Genomic DNA, 19,402 nt, shown 5'->3' with positions numbered 1-19,402 from the left:
AATGAGGTTTCTTCTCCTGACAGTAAGTACCTCAGTTCAACAGCTGTCGCTTCCAGTTCTGGCTAGTTTAAATGAAAAGCTGAGTTCAATGACACAGGGTAGAACATGAGGAGCAAATCACAAGCAAAACAGGCACGAAGCAGGCAAGTGCTGGGCCAAGCAGAGTTTCTAGGCTCTAAAGTCACTTGGAGGATGCCAGGTGAGCAAGATGAAAACCTTAGGCCTAAATTTCCAAGGTAACCCCTGGTTTTAGATGCCTCAGCTTTCTGGGTACCCCAATTGGAGAAGGTGGGGGAGGTTCAGAAAGTGCAGAGCACCCTCCCTCTCAAGCTGAGCAACCAAAAACTGAGGCATCTGGAATCACTTGTCCTTGTTTGAAAATGTAGCCTTACGTATTCACAAGCTCTTTGTTTCTGCCAGTGTGGTTGTCTACCCCACCTGGTCAAACTGTGGCTTTCCGCTTGTGAGCTCACTGTTGTGTGTCCAGAAATGTCTGGGTCTTAGAAAGTGTGTCGTTGTCTCTTTTAACAGTCCAGAGTCAGCAGGTATTAGTCAATACCCTATTTTACGTAGTAACATGCATTATCATTAGCCTTCATGATTTTGCTTTGAGACAGGCCTTTGTCCCTCCAGTGGATCCCAGTCCCCAGCTATAGAGGGGTGTATATATCTGTAGCTAGGCCAACCTTGGGAGCTGTTTGTCCAATCACACAAGAACAATTTAGTCATATAGAGCTCAATTGTGCTTTTGAGGGTATGTCTACATTACAGCTGGGAGCGTGCTTCCCAGCATGAGTACACAGACGCACTAATTCTGCTTGAGCTAGCATGCTAAAAATACCAGTGTCGCCAGGAGTAGCATGGACTGCAGCTTGGGCTACCCGCCTGAGTACAAACACATCCGGACCCCTGGGTGCATACTTAGGTGGCTAGGGTGAGTCGATGCCCATGCTACCCCCAGGCAGGGCCATCCCTGGGGGAGTGCAGGGCCCACGACATAAGGCACCGAGTTTCTAATCTACTAGGGGGTGCTTCCCCTTCCCCCAGCTCAGCCCAGGAACTGCCCCCACTCTACCCCTTCTCCCAAGGCCCTGCCCCTGCCCAGTTCCACCCCCTCCCCCCGAACGCACCACGCCCACGCTCCTCTCCTCCCCCCCGCCCCCCGTGCCTCCCTTTGCAGTGAAACATCTGATCTGTGGTGGGTGGTAGACGCTGAGAGGGAGCGGGAGGTGCTGATTGGCGGGGCCCGCCGGCGGGCAGGAGGCACTGTGGGGAGGCGGAAGTTCTCATAGGGGGGCTGCTGGTGGCCACAGCTCACCTCCTCGCCCCCACCACCTGCCTGCCCGCCACTCTCCTCCTTGCCGCCTGCCCGCCTGCCCCTCACCTCCCCATTTGCTTCCTCACCCCACTCACCTGCGCGCCTCACCTCCCCATGATTTTATACAAGTGTGGGGCCTCCCAAAGCGCAGAGCCCAGGGCGGTCGCCCTGATTCGCCATACCCAAGGGAGGGCTCTGCCCCCAGCTAACTTGAGCAGAGCTGGCACATCTGCCTACCTGCACTGGGAAGGATGCTCCCAGCTGCAGCGTAGAAATACCCTTAGTCCACAGCCCTGAGCAAGGGGTAATTCATAAGAATCCCCACCCCAGGAGAGACCCTAGAAGGGACCATCCCTCTGAGACACCATTCCCTCCCTACTTCCCCTTTGCTCGCCATGTTGACGAGTAAAGGACTTCAAGTCTCTGGGGCTCACAATGTAGTAGCTTTCATGAGTACTAAAGTTCACTTAAATAATATAGTTTTCAAAAGGAAAAAAATAATGTTAAATCCCAACTCCCGTGAAATCAATGGGAGTTTTGCCATTGACTTCACTGGAGCCAGGATTTCACTGAGTCTTTTTTCTTTAGCATTTGAGGGGAAGGAATATAAAGCATCCATTTCCCATCACACAAACCAATAAAAATAAAGGTCCATAAAATCAGTATTCATGATCACTAACATAATACTCCTCATAGAACCTCTTTTTGGTGTGTAAACATTCCACATTAACCTCATACCAATGTTTGGCTGGAAGAAAGTCCTAAATCTCTCCTTGTTCCTACCTGATCTCCAGTATTGTGTCTTTGCCTTAAAGCTGATAGAGTTGTGTGAGAAACAGCTTGAAGGTTTTCTCTGTTTCCTGGGGATTGCTATTTCTTTAACCAATATTTGAATGAGCTTTCATTGGTTTATACTTCTCAGAGTATAGCACTTTACAAAAGTTCATTTTCGTTTGAGAGCACCTTGGCTGTGCAAGGAAGCATGTCCGATTTGTTATTAATCACAACAATTTGCACACTGACAAAACAGCCAACTCTTGTCACAGATCTGGCATGAAAAATTTAGAATGAGCCAGACAGCTCCTGATCCATTTCACTCCGTGTTTGTTTTAGGACAAAAAGGGTCTCTCTTCTCTGGTCTAGACCAGTTCAGCCCTTAAAAGAACTGGTTTCTATAGATATGTTAAAGAAAGAAAAGTTTACTTCGGTCCTTCATTTGCTGCTCAGTAGAATTGGAAGTAGTTCCAGAATTCTTCAGGCTCCATAAAGAGCAGGTGATCAAGGTAAGAACAGGCATTCATATTACCTAACACAAGAATTCTGGCTAGCTAAGCCAAAATGGAACATTTTCGTTGTTGTAGAACTACCTTTAGAATTGTTAAGACTTGATGGGCGGTTCTCCTCTCAGCCCTGCTAAGGAAACAGCCTACATAAAGTTTTTTGGTCATTGACCTGATGACACATAATAATATTCTTTTTAAATCAACAACTAACTCTTACAGCTATATCTAAACGTGTGTACATTCTAACTATAACTTAGGAGATCACAAATGGAGTAACTGTGGATGATTGTTTAGCTATCCCTTTGTCAAACTGAAGAATTTTGAGGAAAAGAAACCTGACAGCAACTCAGATTGGGATTATATTCCATATTAAATTAATAGTGGCTAAAGTAAATGAGAAACTTCTACTATGCTCATTAGAGCTGGGCAGGAAATAATTTTCCAGTCTGAAATCTTGAAAATTGTCACAAATCAAAAATCTGATTTTTAAAAAAAAACAACCCTCACTTTGGATTGGGTCAATCAAAATGTTTCATTTTAAAAAAATGTTGATTTGAGAACTGATTTCAATCTTGATTTTTTTTTTTACCTTTAAAGTATATAAATTACCTACAATTTCAAAATGAAAGTTGAAGATGTTGTTTCATAAATGTTGAAATGGGCTGTTTCAACAAATTTGAAACTTTTCTTTTCAAATGGGGAGATTTGTTGAAACTGAATAATTTAGGTTTTGATGATCTGTTTTCTCTGATGGAAAAAATGTTTTACTGTGAAATTCCCAACCAGCTGTATTGCTCGCATCCTATCTCAGCCATGTGAAACTGACAGATGATATATTTTATTTTAGCAAGTTATTAGTTATCAAATGTTCTGTTTTTCTATACCTTAAAACTACCTAGTGAATGGGTACAGTGAGTGATGCAATGAAAGCTCAGAGGAAAAGGGATATGCATTGACTCTATATATGAATAATTGACTTCATTGAATCTCCATAAATCAGGCCATTTATCACATTTTGTAAAACTCATCTATTATTTTTAGGGTGGTTTTTTTTAATGTCCTTGGTGCTTTAAATAAGAGGTGATTTGAACATACGCGGACCTACTAGGAATAAGCATTGCAAGATTGGGTTGAAAAAGAGAGCAGGTTAGGGACAGTTCCCTTCCCGCCTTTGTTATTAGGTGGAAGAAATTCATCAAGGGATGCAGTTAGTAGTCGAAGTATAAAAATGTCGGTTTGGGTCTGATTTTATTTTTAAATGCATGGAAATAATGTGTTCAATTGCATGTTTCTTCTGGCCAAGTGATTGCTATGTTTGTGCATTGAAATTAGCTGATTACATGCATGAATGCTCAATGACATGATTATCTGCAGTTTGCATGTGCGGTTACCTTATGTAAATAGTGATAATAGCATGCACAAAGCAAATGAAAAATTGCATGTGCATTTTGCGTATGTCATTACATGTGCCTTATTTTGAAAATAGGCCCTTTGTGAAAGAAAGAAAGAAAGAAAGAAAGAAAGAAAGAAAGCATTTTATAAAACAAATATTAGTATGAAACATTCCAAGAAATGTTGATTTAAATTTAAATGAAAATAGATTTCCCTTTTATGATGTAAACTGTCCCTTGCTGTGTTTGCAACCCAGACACCACATTGTGTTAGGAGTGAAACTGACATGAAACAGATCAGCCTCCCTTACCTATCTATATTCAAGATGAGTTTAATGGAACAAGATGTCAGGCCTCTTGGCTCATCACTTTTGTGGACAGTACTGTGAATTTCAGTTTCAGTATCCAAACATGTTAATCACCCACATTTGGGTGGTCTGAAGTGCCCAGATCCTATGCTGGGCACAGGGAGAAGAGGAGAGGGCAGGATTCACTCACCTGTTTAATGTAGAAGACCTATGAGACTCACCTCCCATGACAAGCATGCACCCCTCCCAACCCCCCACTAACCTTCCATCCTGCCATAGGGTGACCAGATAGCAAGTGTGAAAAATCAGGACGGGGTGGGAGGTAATAGGCACCTATGTAAGACAAAGCCCCGAATATCAGGACTGTCCCTATAAAATCGGGACATCTGGTCACCCTACCCTGCCATGATGATGACTCTGTGGGCAACATGGCTACTGCCCTCAGGAGAGGAAGAAACACTCTTGTGTGTGTTGTGCTGCAGCACTTCTTCCTCGCCTGCAGGTTGTGCTGTGTAGAGAGCCCTCTCCCTGCTACTCTCCTCTCCCCAGGCCTGCTCCTTCCTCTCTTCCTCACTGCAGCTACCAGGAGGAGGAGAAGTAGAGGGACTGTGAGCAGACAGAGGATTAAAGGTGGGTAGGGTAACCAGACAGCAAGTGTGAAAAATCGGGACGGGGGTGGGGGGTAATAGGAGCCTATATAAGAAAAAGACTCCCAAATCGGGACTGTCCCTATAAAATAGGGACATCGGTCACCCTAAAGGTGGGAGAGGTGGACAGGGCACCCTTTCTGGATTCTCGCTCTCTCTCTCACCCTGATTTTCTGTTTGGAGAGTTGTGAGGTGTAAATAGGGAGAAGCAAACTAGATGCCTAAAATTCATCCAGTCTCCCTAATGCGTTAGTATCTTGGACAAAGACCATATATTGTTGTATACAGGGGTACTGCCCTTTGACTGCATTCTGCCCCCTTTTACGCGACAGGAGGGCCATGAGAGAGATGGGGGAAGCAGCTGGATCCGCATGTGCCAGGAATCCCCCTATCATAACGGGGGGTCCTCCTGCTGTCATAACAGCCCTACACCCCTTGCCCCCAAGCTGTGTCTGGGTGGGCAGGAGGGTGCATGGCTGGATGGCTGTTTGTTCTGGCTCCGGAATGACCTGGAGGTAGCAGTGTAAAGCGGCTGTAAAGTTAGAGCAGCCCTTTGGAGATCTGTTTGGGATTCGGTTAGTGCCCTCTGCAGCTGGGCTGTGGCTGACAGGCTTTGTAACCCCTCACAGCTAAACCCAGTTCCATCGTTGTCCTTAGCCAGGGCATATCAAAACAACCCAGTGCTCTGTACCTGTCACACTTTTACTGGGGCTGTCAATTACAGTTAACTCAAGTGATTAACTCCAAACAAATGAACTCGATTAAAAAAGTGAATCGCAATTAATCGCAGTTTCTTGCCATTAATCACGATTAATTTTTTGTAATCGTTTGACAGCCCTAATTTTTACCAAAGGTACAGATTTTCTGGATGCCCAGCATTTAGAGTTCATTGTATTGGCTTAATAAGCCAGCATTTATACTGCCCTTTACATTTTAAGGTTTGTCACAAGGCAAACAAGCCAGCGTCACCACCTTAATTCTCCCATCAACACTGGTGCAGAACAAGAGCGAGCGAGATGGCGTCAATGTTCCGGAGTGAGGAGATGTGTCTGATGCAGCTGTTTCTCCAGGTGGAGGCTGCCTATTGCTGCGTTGCAGAGCTTGGCGAGCTGGGCCTGGTCCAGTTCAGAGATGTAAGTAGTTATGAGAGGTTCTGGGGTAGGAATGTTGGGATCAGCTATTAAAGGGCCACTGTAAATGTGGTTGGTCCCAAAAGATGCTGGGACAATAGATTAATCTGGAAGGCGGGGATGCTACAAAAGTTTTTATAGTGCGGGTGCTGAGAACCCTTGAACCAAACTGTAATCCCTGTCTATAATGGAAACCACTTCGAGCCAGGGGATGTGGCAGACCCCCTGCATCTCTAGTTCCAGCACCTATGCTGGAAGGGCTTGGCATAAAGACTGTAAATACCTGCCTTGCTCTGGAAAGGAAGGAGGCCGTGGGATTCAGGCAGTGGACTGGGAGATCCGGGTTCAATTCCCAGCTCTGACACAGACTGCCTGCATGACTTTGGTCCAGTCGTTTATTTTCACTGCACCTCGGTTCCCCATCTGTAAAATGGGGATAAAAATATTTCCATTTATCTGTCCTGTCTATTTAGATGGTCAACTTGTGGAGGCAGAGACAGTCTGTGAGTCTGTGTATGCACAGAGCACACTGGGACTGTGATCTCACTTGGGCCTCTAGGCGCTACTCAAATACAAATACAGTAGAACCTCAGAGTTACGAACACCTCGGGAATGGAAGTTGTTCATATCTCTGAACAAAACATTGTGGTGGTTCTTTCAGAAGTTTACAACTAAACATTGACTTTAATGCAGCTTTGAAACTTTACTGTGCAAAAGAAAAATGCTGCTTTTCCTTTTTTTTTTTTTTAGTAGTTTACATTTAACACAGTACTGTACTGTATTCCCCCCCTTTTTTGGGGGGGTCTCTGCTGCTGCCTGTTGCGTACACCAGTTCCAATTGAGGTGTGTGGTTGACTGGTTAGTTCATAACTCTAGTGTTCAGAATTCTGAGGTTCTACCGTAACAATAATTACTCTGAGTTTACTGTTACACATAATACTCTTCCTATCATTGACTTTCCAGTTTGATCGGATTACCTGAACAGTGTCCCTGTCTGAAAATTGAAAGTAAAGGTTTATTTATATGTCTGTTTAAGGCCAGATACAGTATGGTAAACAGAGCCACAGTCTAAATTATCTACAGTAAAGGGGGTTTCTTCTGTGAGAATTATAATAACTTGTAAGGGGAGTATTTGGAATTGCTGGAGTCCAAGGGTGTCTACTACACTACAATGCAGTCTATGGCCACCCTTACCCATAATTTAATATGGAGATACGATCCACAGAAATTACATCCACAGAGCTCCATTGTAATCAGAGCAGAGACATCTTGGCTCCAGATAGAGCTTTGCTTGCTGGGTATTGTAGTCTCTATAGTAAAGATGAGCAAGGATGCAATGTCTCCATGTGATGCCAATTATGCATGATTGAAGTATATGCACAGTGTGGTGCTTCTGCAAAAATCTAAGCCCATCAAGGAAGATGCTGCTCCTCCAGTTCATCAGCTAAATCTGAGCCTGATGCCAGAAGTTAGATTCAGCTAAGAAAATATGAACCATTTCTCTGCATGCCAATTAGGCATCATTTGCATATCCTTAAAGTCAATCCCCATCACCCACCTAAATCACCTGGTTACCTTTGGTGGTTTTCCAAAGTGGGTATCTACAAGAACGTTGTTTTTGGAGAGCAAAAACTGCAGCATGAGGTTTATCTGTACAAGGAAGGGACTATAAAGTATTTATACAAGGCTTGAAACTGAGATTTATTGGTAACTGCCAGTAGTGAATGGCATAGCGACAGACATATCCTTGGTGAATTAGCAGACCAAAAGAGTCTGCTGTGGGACATGGAAAATTCATGAGTATTTTTTCTGCCGTGGTGCTGTTGGTAGCACTGGCGGAAGCTGTACTGCAGACAGGAGGCAATGGTTAGTGTCTTCCACCGCTGGAGCTGCATCAATGCAGATAAATGTTTACTAATTTGCTTAGTGTAAACAAGGTATATGGAATGTGCCTCACAAAATTACACCCCAAATAGTTACACCTGTGACATTGGCATGTACATCCCCAAACAGAGGTTTGGTTATTTAAAGAAATGAGAGGAAAGAGGATTCAGAGTCTTGTTCAGGAGAATATCAAGTCTCCCATTGCTAGGACCCCAGTTCATATCCAAGCGAGGTCAGCAGTGGTGGAGAATAATTGTCTGATGCCTGTTCAGTGGTGCTGGTGATACAAGTTCAGGGATCTTGGTTCAGTTCCTCGGTGGCAAGTGGGGAAGAACTCTCCTCTGTCAGGATAATGAGCAGGCTGTCTTGAGTGAATCACTGGCTGAATTCTGTGGTCCCTGTTATGCAGGAGGTCAGACCAGATGGTCCCAGTGGTTCCTTCTGGCCTTAAAATCTATAAAATCCAAGAAGCCTTTTCTACCCCTGCTCAGACCTCTGGCAGCCAGAGAAGCCATGACTGAATGGGCCAAGCATACCAGTTAAGGTTGAGGCACAGTGATTGTCTGAAGAAGTTTTGTATTCCCATTGTTTGTGTGGTGCCTGTTGTGTGGCTAGGAGGCTACAAGTTTCAGTAATATGCAAAGGCAGCATCTTTCACCCACGCTAATATACAGTTAAACTAAAAGTCTCCCAACTGGCAATGTGCATTCAGCCCTGGGTTTGTTTGGGTTTTTTGTTTTGTTTTTTAATTTCTAGTTGAATGTGAATGTGAACAGCTTCCAGAGAAAGTTTGTGAATGAAGTCAGAAGATGTGAATCCTTGGAGAGGATCCTCCGTAAGTAGACATTTGTACAATGCTACTGGCTCCAGAAGTGGTAATCTACTATTTCAAAAAGCAAAGTGATCTAACTAGCAAAATTGAATGGAATTTGTTCTAAAGATGGCAAAGCTTTCATTAGAAAGGCTTTGTACTTTTCATCTGAAGGCTTTGAAGTGTTTGCATGCACCAATTAAGTGCCACTATACTACTGGGGCTGGGGCGGGGGAGTGTACGTATCACACCTATTTTGCATATGGGTAAAGTCAGAAGAGAGGTTAAGTGTCCTGCATAAAATCACATTTCCAGCAACTGGGCTGGAAATGGAACCCGGGGTCCTGACTCCTCGTCCTGTGTTCTAACCATTAGAACATACTTCCTGCAGCAAAGCACACTGTCCCAGTCAGAGATTTCTTTAAAAAGCCGGCAGGCAATAAAAATGGGGGGGTTTTTAAGCTGTTTTTTCTTAGTCATTATTTTTGTGGAGCTTGCTAGGAAATGGTATCAAGTGAAGTGTCCATAGGATCCTTAAAATGTCTACTTTTCTACTGTGTGAGGGGGAAATAATTACACTCCCTTAGCATTTATAGTGCTAATCACCCATTGATCCTCATGCACCTTGCAAAGGTGGGTAAGCGCTATTCTCCGCATTTTATAGGTGGCTCTATTGAGGGCCAGAGAGGTTAAATTTCGTGTCCAGTGTCTCACAGTGGGTCAGTGGCACAACTAGGGATAGACCGTAGGTCTCCTACCTTCCAGCCTTCAGCTCTATCCCTTTTGGAAGAGGGCCCTGGATACTTAAGACAAGTGCTGCTTGTTGGGGAGAGGAGGGTGAAAGCTGTTGTTGCCTGGGGACAGTTTTTCAGTTGGTGTTGCAGGGTCCGGATTTTGAAGGGGTGCAATCAAAAAGTCAGTGGCCAAGGATATAGGGCTAGATTCACAAAAAGACATAGGTACCCTAACTGCTATTTTAGGCACCTAAATCCCAGAATCAGGCCCCACCGGGTTTCACAAACCCCCGGTCAGCTGCCACTGAATTCTGTAGGCAACGAAACTCATTTGGCGGCTACATTTTTGCATTAGAAGTTCCCTCTGCCCCTGTCTTTCTTTCTCCGAGCACGTGCACTGCTGCTCGCTCTAGACATCCAGATGCCCAAGCCCCAGTGTGATGCCTGAACTGCGGGAAGATCAGTTTTCCTCTGCCCAACTCACCTGTGGGGCCCAATCTGGTAAGCAGGCCCAGAGCTTGCCTACCAGATTGGGCCCCTGCAGGTGAACTCACTCAAAACAACTGGAGGGGAGGAGAGGGGAGGGGAGGAGGAGCTCCCTCATAACTTTTAGTCCAGTGGCTAGGTTGGTCACCTGGAATGCATGAGACCTCTGGTTCAAGTCTCGCTCCAGCTGCAAGGAGATGGGATTTGAACAGGGATCTTCCATCTCTCAGGTGAGTGCCCTAACCGCTGGCCTATGGGATAGTCTGATATGGGGTTTCCGCCGTTTCTCCTGTTGAAGCTGTTCCACTTGGCCCCTAGCACCAAGAGAGAATCCCAAAAGAGGGTGGCACCTCTCTCCAGCTTGGATTTAGGCCGTGAACTCCCTGAGAGGGGTGGGGCAAGGACTCCCCCCTTGCTTTGGCATCTCTCATTAGCTAGTTCAGGTGAGGAGCTGCCTAGCATGCCGGCTTTTGTGAATCCCATTCTCAGGTGCCTGTCTCATTCATTGTCCAGGAGCCTGGGCACCAAACCCTGGCTGTGTGATATCAAAGCGAGGAGGTGCAAGGTTCAAGGTGTCTAAATAAATCTATTGTATGAAATGAAACACAGGAAAAATGTAGGCTGGATAGCAAAGAACCTTTGCTACCAGTGGGATCTATTCTATTGCAGTGTATTCTCCTGAGGTACTCCTGGGGGAATTCTGCGCTACTGCACATGCGCATAATTAATGAGCCCTGCAGATTTCTAATTTTTTGTGAGGAAAAAAGCTTCTGCCAAAATGTTGCTGCAGTTCCACCTTTTGCACACCAGAGGGTGCTGTGGCAATAGAGCAAAGCTGCAGCTCCCCAACAGCGAGGGAAGGAGAGAGCTGCGTTCTTCGCAGCGGGCCAGGTCAGGAGACAGAGGTATGGGGAGACAGACAGTTTGGGATGCTGCTGGGTCAGATCGGTTCAAAACAGCTAGTGGGGGAGGACAGACTGGGACAGGGGCTGAATGGGAGTTGAGGTGCAGGGCCACATGGGGACAGGGGGAGGAGTGCAAAGCTACATGGGGATGGGAGTGGCTGGGTGGGGGCACAGAAACACATGGATACAGGAGGAGGGGGTGCAGGGAGACAGGGACAGGGGAGTGGCTGGGTGGAGGCACAGAGACACATGGGGAGGGGGTACAGGGACACAGGGACAGAGAGTGGCTGGGTGAGAGCACAGAGACACATGGGGACGGGCAGATGTGTCTGACTGAATGGGAGAGGCTAGGGGTCAGCCAGGGTCTGCATGGGGAAAGCTCCCTAACAATCCCTCCGCTCCCCTGTTCCATACTTTTCCCACCCATACACAACAACCCTCCAAGTTCACACCCAGGCTCCTTCCCAGCAATGTACTTTCCTCTCCCTCAGCACCTCTATTAGCTCTGACTCCCCCAAACCTTTGCACTTTGCTTCTGAGGGGTGTGGGAAATATGGTTCTGTATTGTAGTTTAAATGAATTATTACTCAGAGTTCTGTATTAATATGCTTAGTAAGGAATCTATTTGTCAAAAAACATTTCCTGAATCTTTTTGTTATCTGTATTGTTACAGATATACTTGCTGACAGGTATTTTGAAATAAATGACCAAAAATAATTGAAACTGGTGTGTTTATATTGTGTTATTTTGACAAATAAAATATGCAGCATTTTGTAGAATTTTAAAATATTGTGCGCAGAATTTTTAATTTTTTGGTACAGAATTCCACCAGGAGTACTAAGGGAGGTTGGAGTAGCCCCCCCCCCCCCCTTGAGGATTTGAAACTGCTGGAGAAACCACTGTATGCTGTGTTGTAAGGAACAGCAGGCTGGAGAGCAGGCACAATGAACTGATGATCATTTTCTACTGCCGTGCTATGATTAGGTTAGCTTCGTACTACAGGCACGATTCCCAGGTGTATACAATTATCTCCTCTGGAGAAGGAGCAGCTTCCTTACTGCTGAGGGAGGCTCCAGGGAGCCAGATTCTTGGGTGTCGAAGAGTTCCACAAATATTTGGTGAATCTCCTAGAATAAGTGTCGAATGACATTTGGATACTGTGATCATGTGTCATGATGTCACATGCGGGTCACCACCGCAGGCCGTGTCAGTGACCCCAGGGAAAGCCTAACAGTGCCTTTTGTGTGGTTTCCTTGCAGGCTTTCTGGAAAATGAAATGGAAAATGAGATTGTGATCTTCAAACCTGAAAAGTATCCTGAGACCCCCCTGCCTCGAGAAATGATTGATCTGGAGGTACAGAATTCTGCCCTGCCTCGGGGGCATATGGAGCAAGATTGGGCAGGGGAGGAGTGAAATTACATATATATCCATATATTTAACATTTCAGGAAAAACATGTGGGTCCCAGAAGTGGAGGCAAGTGACTCACCAGTGACAGATTCTCATGGGTTAGCCATGTTATTCTGTAGTTGTGGCACAATCCTGTGTACTAGATTAGTAATACTGCATTTATATATCGCTGATTGGTTTTAATCGAGGTTGACTGTCACTGTTTGTCTGGGAAGAGACCATGATCTCTCTTCACGTAGAATGATGGTCTGCTGGCTTGCCTAATTTAATGCCTAAATATAACTTTGAGTCACTGCATGTAACAGAGAAGGTGGCAGGGGGAAGGTCAGGGGTTTTATAGCTGTGTGCATGTTCCTAAACAGCCAATGCATATTTTAAAATGTTCATTGCACAATCGTACATGTCTGCCCATATTATTTTACAATCCTTTTGACAGGGATGTGGCAGCCTGTAAAAGGATAACTGGGCCTGTCTTGAATCTTTCCTGTTTTGTTTTGGTTGTAAACAGACGGTTCTGGAGAAATTGGAGAGTGAGCTGCAGGAAGCCAATCAGAATCAGCAAACCCTGAAACAGAACTTTCTAGAACTGACTGAACTAAAACATCTCCTGAGGAAAACTCAGGACTTCTTTGAGGTGAGAGTTCTTCAGATGTGTTACTATCTGTCAGTTTTGTCCTTCTTTCTTTTCGCAGAGGGGTTGATGAATTTTAAAGTTGTTTATGCTTTTGGCTTTATTTTGGGGGGGGGGGTGTAAAAAAGACTCCAGATTTCCTTTACTGCAGATTCGAGGTCAAATTTTCCAAAATGCCTTGGTGAGCCTAAGTCTCACTGGGTCTCAGGCTTCTCAGTGCCTAAATCTCATGGGCTCCTAAGTCACTTAGACACTTGAAAGTTTGGTCTAGACACTTGGTCTAGCTCTCCGTAAAAAACTGTCTTCAGACAAAAAATAGCAACAGTAAAGATGTGACAACAGTTAAATCCATTGGAACATGTTAGTGTTTTTAAAATAATTTCAAAAGAAAATGATGATTTCTGCTTTCAGACAGAAACCAATCTGCCAGATGATTTCTTCAATGAAGACACTTCTGGTCTGTTGGAATTAAGAAGTACTCCTACTGCAGTGGCTGCAAAGCTGGGGTCAGTGTGGTTATAGGCTTATAGCTTTAATAAGGCCAATGCAAATATACCCTTCCCTTTTACTTCCACCAGCATTAATAAGCTGGTTTCAGCACCATGACCCAGTCTTAGAGGTTTGCTGAATTCGGTTCCTATCTTCAGATAGCTTAGTACAGGCTGCTTTTCAGTCTCTTAATTGTAACTCATTGATTAAAATGAAAGCAACGTTAGTGTTTTGAAGGAGACAATAGATGATTAAAAACTGATCTTTATGGCTCAGACTATTGCTAAATGGGATGGACAGCCTTTCAGCTCCAGGTCACTGGTTCAAATGTGCCTAGTGACTGAAAATCACTGCCATCTGACAGCTGTTGAGTGGCCTCTGGGAAACTTAGTGAGGAAAATGGAAAGGAGCATATATTCTGATAAGTCAAGTGTTAAAGTGCAATTAGGCAGGCCAAAAAAGAATTTGAAGAGCTACTATCAAAAGATACAAAAAGTAATAGCAAAATTTATTTTAAGTACTTTAGAAGCAGGTAGCCCGCAAAGCAATCAGTGGGGCCACTGGACGATCAAGGTGCTAAAAGAGCACTCAAGAAAGTCAAGGCTGTTGCGGAGAAGCTAAATGAATTCTTTGCATCAGTCTTCACTTTGGGGGATGTGAGGGAGATTCCCACACCTGAGCCATTCTTTTTGTGAGACAAATCTGAGGAACTGTCTTAGATTAAAGTGTCATTAGAGGAGCTTTTGGAACAAATTGATAAATTAAACAGTAATAAGTCACCAAGACCAGATGGTATTCACCCAAGAGTTCTGAAGGAACTAAATATGAAATTGCAGACCTGCTAACTGTGGTATGTAATCTATCATTTAAATCAGCTTCTGTACCAGATGGCTGAAGCATAGCTAATGTAACACCGATTTTTTTAAAAGGCTCCAGAGGTGATCCCGGTAATTTCAGGCCAGTAAATCTTACTCCAATACCAGGTAGATTGGTTGAAACTATAGTAAAGAACAGAATTATCAGACACATAGATAAACATGATATATTAGGGAAGAGTCCAACACGGCTTTTGTAAAGGGAAATCATGCCTCATCAATCTATTAGAATTTTTTGAGGGAGTCAACAAGCATGTGGACAAGGCTGATCCGATGGATATAGTGTACTTGGACTTTGAGAAAACTTTTGACAAGGTCCCTTACCAAAGGCTCTTAAGGAAACTAAGTAGTCATGAGATAAGAGGGAAGGTCTTCTCACGGATCAGTAACTGGTTAAAAGATAGGAAACAAAGAGTAGGAATATATGGTCAGTTTTCACAGAGGAAAAAGGTAAATTATGGGGGCCCTCAAGGATCTGTACTGGAACCAGTGCTATTCAACATATGCATAAAGTTCTGGAAAAAGGGATAAACCGTGAAGTGGCAAAGTTTCAGAAGATACAAAAGTATTCAAGATAGTTAAGTCAAAAACAGACTGCAAAGAGTTACAAAGGGATCTCACAAAACTAGGCGACTGGGCTACAAAAGGGCAGAAGAAATTCAGTGTTAATAATGCAAAGTAATGCACACATAATCCAACTATACGGACATAATGATGGGGTCTACATTAGCTGTTATCACTCAAGAAAGAGATCTTGGAGTCATTTTGGATAGTTCTCTGAAAGTAGCTGCTCAATATGCAGTGACTGTCAAAAAAGCAAACAGAATGTTAGGAACCATTAAGAAAGGGATAAATAAGACAGAAAATATCATAATGCCACTGTATAAATCCATGGTACGCCCACACCTTGAATAATGATTGCAGTTCTGGTTGCCCCATCTCAAAAAAGATATATTAGAATTGGAAAAGGTACAGAGTAGGGCAATAAAAATGATTAAGGGTATGGAACAGCTTCCGTCTGAGGAGAGATTAATAAGAGTAGGACTGCTCATCTTAGAAAAGTGACAACTAAGGGGGGATATGATAGAGGTCTATAAAATCATGACTGGTGTGAAGAAAGTAAATAAGGAAGTGTTACTTACGCTTTCGTATAACACAAGTACCATGGGGCTCCCAGTGAAATAATAGCCAGCAGGTTTAAAACAAACAAAAGGAAGTATTTCTTCACACAATGCAGACTCAACCTTTGGAACTCATTGCCAGGGGATGTTGTGAAGACCAAAAGTATAATTGGGTTCCAAAAAGAGTTAGATAAGTTCGTGGAGGATAGATCTGTCAATGGCTATTAGTCAAAATGGTCAGGGATGTAACCCCATACTCTGCGTGTCCCAAAACCTCCAACTGCCAAAAGCTGGGACTAGATGACAGGGGATGGATCTACAATAAATTGCCCTGTTCTGTTCATTCCTTCCAAAGTCTCTGACACCAGCCACTGTTTGAATTTAGGATACTTCACTAGATGGACCATTGTTCTGTCCCAGTATGGCCATTATGTTCTAATGAAAGATGTGCACATCACAGAAACCACCGCTGCAGTTTACACTCAGGGCTTGTCTACAGCAGAAAACTGCAGTGAGTTTGAATGCAGTCGAGTCAGATGGCATGATGATGACTGTGACTTTGCAGCAATGTTGGCTAAGACAAGTCACGTTCAGCACTGTGTTAGCTCGTCGTGGTTAAATCTCCATATAGTGGTGTTTTGTAAAGTAGGCAATTCTTCAGTGGCCCTCATGATGGCATGATTGCCTTGAGTCAGGGCTTAGTTACTCCAGCCTTGCGCTAGAGAAAGAGGGAGAGAAAGCCGGGAAACTGAACTCTGTTCTAAACCTTTGACCTCATCGGGTTGAGGCCGAGGTACATTGTTCGGTCAATATGGTGAAACTCACATGCCCTGCCTATGCTGCACCGGCTGTGTGTATGGAGAGTATTTCAGTTTCCAGTGCTGTCATCCAGGTGCCTTTCACCATCACTATATCCGCTTCACATATTTAAGAAGAGAATGAATCATTCTCTCCCTGTTCCTCTCCCTCCCTCCCCTAATCGTGAAACAGAGAGGTGGGCTTATGGCCCCCTAAGAAGATAGAGAAAAGTGAATAGATTAAGAAGTAAGATCCATGCTTGAACTTCTCTTAATAAAGAGGCCTCACCTAACTACAGCCACACCTGTGGCCAGGGTCCCAGGTTGGATTTGAATGTGAATACAGTCTATCGTAGACTACGGCGCCTTAATGGTTATAAAACCCAGTGTGGTACATGTTCAAAAATATTTAAAATATGCCTGCCATTTATCAGTCTTGTTAACACTGCCTAGATTCACAGCAGGGGTGATAAAAAGGGAAAGGATGGTGCCTTTTGAGCGTTTATTGTGGAGAGCCTGCAGGGGAAACATCTATCTGAGGTACACTGAAATGGACACTTCCCTGGAGGACCCTATTACGGTAGGTATACTCCCGCTTTACCTCCTTCCCATTTTATGTGCACACACACACACACACCTTTAGAGAAACCCAAACTACTGCCATGATAACCCTCTGCCACTCTACTGTACCTGCCACCTTAGTTAAACCTGGGGTTCAAAGAGGCTAATCCATATAGTAAGAGAGGCGGGACAAATATGAGGCGGGGAGGCCCTCTTTAAAACACAACAGATCTTTGTTTTCCCCATTTTCATTTGTTATGATCACTGTTGCCCATTTGGCCTGAGCAGTTTGCCAATAATCAGGGCCTTGTAGGGCTGTTTTCAATAGGATGAGGACTCACTGTCAGGTACGTTCTTGGTGTATTCTTGTTTATTTATGAAAGTGTACACAAAGTTCTGTGTCCCTGAACACAGTAGAAACAAACAGCGGTTTTCTCGCTCAGAAATTTCCAATCTGTCCCTCCAGCAAGCTCTGTGCCCAAGAAGCCCTGTCCTTTGCTTCCTCTGAGGGTCACACTTAGAACTCCTGCTGGCCTTCTGTCTCCAGTATACACAGCCTGCAACAGATATTCTAGCCCTTGTGTCTGCAACCCTCTGAACAGCATTTTGTGTTTTAATTATTGTTCTTGGAAAACTATTTTAAAAAATGCTGTTGAAAAAGGGTGACTAAAAATTTTCCCTTTTCAGTACTGTGCTGTACTTTGTTATGAGCATTTTAAAATCTGCCTGCATTGCTTTTCAGAAGGAACAGATGAAAAAGAATGTGTTCATTATCTTCTATCAAGGAGAGCAGCTCAACCAAAAAATCAAGAAGATTTGTGATGGGTAAGGCAGGCTGCTGAGAAAGTAGCAATGACTCTTTCGGGGGTGTTTACTTGGCAGGATTGACAAAAGGAGCCTGGGAGTACAGATTATTTCTCAGCACTCTGCTGTCAGTTCTACCAATTTGCTCAATCCTGCTTTTCAATTCTGTTGTGTCTAATAATAAAAATATATATCACTTTGGCATTTTAAAATTAAGGCCCTCAGTTTTCCAAAGTGACTAGAGATTTCAGGAGCCTCAATTTCTAGATTTCTAAGCTGATACCTTAATGGGCCTGGATTTCAGAAGGTCTCAGCACCCACTCTATGGAAATCAGGCCCTTATTAGGGTGTCAGAAGATGGGCAGTCCAAAACTGGGGATCCCTAAAATCTCTAGTCATGTTTGAAAATTTAGGACAAATTTTATTAAGCTTCTGTTTAAAGGATCTGGGGCTATGTTTTTAATAAACCTTTCTGTATTGAATTAACTGCTGACCTCTGTGCTAGTCTCTTTAACTGGTGTCAAAATGAAACAGCAAAGAATAAAAATTAAAATTAAAATCTTAAACATTCCGTCTCGTTCCCACCCTATTGAGCAAACTTTAAAAAAACGAATCAGGTCTAAATACTGCGTTACTGTTTTATAGCACTCAGTACTGATGGGCTTTGTACTGTGTAAGTCAGATTTGATTAACTGTCACTGTCACACATAACCCCCAACCCTTTGGCATGGTTAGCCGAAGTCTTAAGGCTGGCAGATTTTTGCAATGATGACTCCAAGAAAGAACCCTATGTGAGAACCAGAACTGATCATACCTGACACAGCCATCTGGTGGGTGGGTCTTTTCCTTGGTCCCTAGGCTCAGTCAAGACTGGATCGGGAAGGAGAATTTTCCCAGCAAAGGTTTTTGACTGTGGAGCTCCAACTTGACAATCTGACCTTTAAGATCTGCTCCTGCATAATTGATATCCATGAGAGTTTTGTCCTTCACTTCAGTGGGAGCGGGATCAGTCCCTTACTGGCTGCCTTTACAGCGTGCTGCAATAAGCAACAACCAAAATTTCTCATGTATGTAACAAGGCGACGACTATGCCTGAAGGCTTGTCTGTGCCAGGGCTGTCACCGGTGCCACCACCCAACCTGTTGTAGAACCAGCGGGAATTTTTCAGAAAACAATTTTAGTAGATATAAGAACTATCATCATTTTGGTTCTCAGTGTGGATTGAACTCAGGTCCCCAGAGCTAAAAGCGTGAACCTCTGCCCCTTGAATAAAAGGGCAGCAGCTGGGAGCCTAAGGGAGTTAGGTACTCAAATCCCATTTAAATTCAAAGGGAGTTAGGCACCAACACCTACACCCTCTACCTGAGAGCTGAAGCAGACTCCTCCTTTGTGGGAAGCAGACGCTGAGCAGTGGCTCTATGAACATGCCCATAGGTTCTCCTAATCCTGGTTAATTTAAAAGTAGAAATGAACTTGGTGGTGCCATTGTAGTCCTTAAAAAGCATTTGCTCACATCAGAAACCCAACATCATCAGTGCACAATTAAGCACAACCATTAACGGTTAATATTCTGCAGAACGCCTGGATTGGAATAGCAGGACTTTTACAGGTCAGAATAAGCTTTGATTGGGGGAACAGTATATGAAATGTTCGCACATCCCTCACTTGCAGTATGCTTGGCTCTAACTGAGAACATTAGTCTGCCAATTTCATGAGCATTAATCCCATGCACAAATTTATTAAAGAGACAGAGGGGTGGGAACAAGGAGATTTTCCCCTTTCTCTTAAGCTGGTGGCTGCCTAGATGCTAATGTGAA

The 19,402-nt window shown here is 44.0% G+C and overlaps 1 protein-coding gene across 6 annotated transcripts in view; it reads left to right on the top strand.

Moving 5' to 3' along the window:
• Positions 1–2,365: 2,365 nt before the first annotated feature.
• ATP6V0A4 (ATPase H+ transporting V0 subunit a4) overlaps positions 2,366–19,402 on the top strand; it is a 59,288-nt gene continuing 42,251 nt past the window's right edge. For 2 of the 6 annotated variants that reach the window (XM_073322839.1, XM_073322800.1), the window contains exons 1-8: positions 2,366–2,601; positions 5,886–6,080; positions 8,718–8,796; positions 12,157–12,251; positions 12,816–12,941; positions 13,350–13,444; positions 16,674–16,800; positions 17,524–17,606. In XM_073322839.1, coding sequence (XP_073178940.1) covers positions 5,964–6,080; positions 8,718–8,796; positions 12,157–12,251; positions 12,816–12,941; positions 13,350–13,444; positions 16,674–16,800; positions 17,524–17,606 — 722 coding nt within the window. In that variant the 5' untranslated portion in view covers positions 2,366–2,601; positions 5,886–5,963. Of the gene's footprint in view, positions 2,602–4,849; positions 4,931–5,885; positions 6,081–8,717; positions 8,797–12,156; positions 12,252–12,815; positions 12,942–13,349; positions 13,445–16,673; positions 16,801–17,523; positions 17,607–19,402 lie in introns of all 6 variants that reach the window. The other 4 variants (XM_073322834.1, XM_073322809.1, XM_073322819.1 and 1 more) reach the window with 4 other exon arrangements.

The sequence above is a fragment of the Lepidochelys kempii genome, chromosome 1, assembly GCF_965140265.1.
Source record: "Lepidochelys kempii isolate rLepKem1 chromosome 1, rLepKem1.hap2, whole genome shotgun sequence".
NCBI classification, from domain to species: domain Eukaryota; kingdom Metazoa; phylum Chordata; order Testudines; family Cheloniidae; genus Lepidochelys; species Lepidochelys kempii.
Note: the sequence above shows the minus strand (reverse complement) of the source record. Positions and strands in the feature narration are given on the sequence as shown.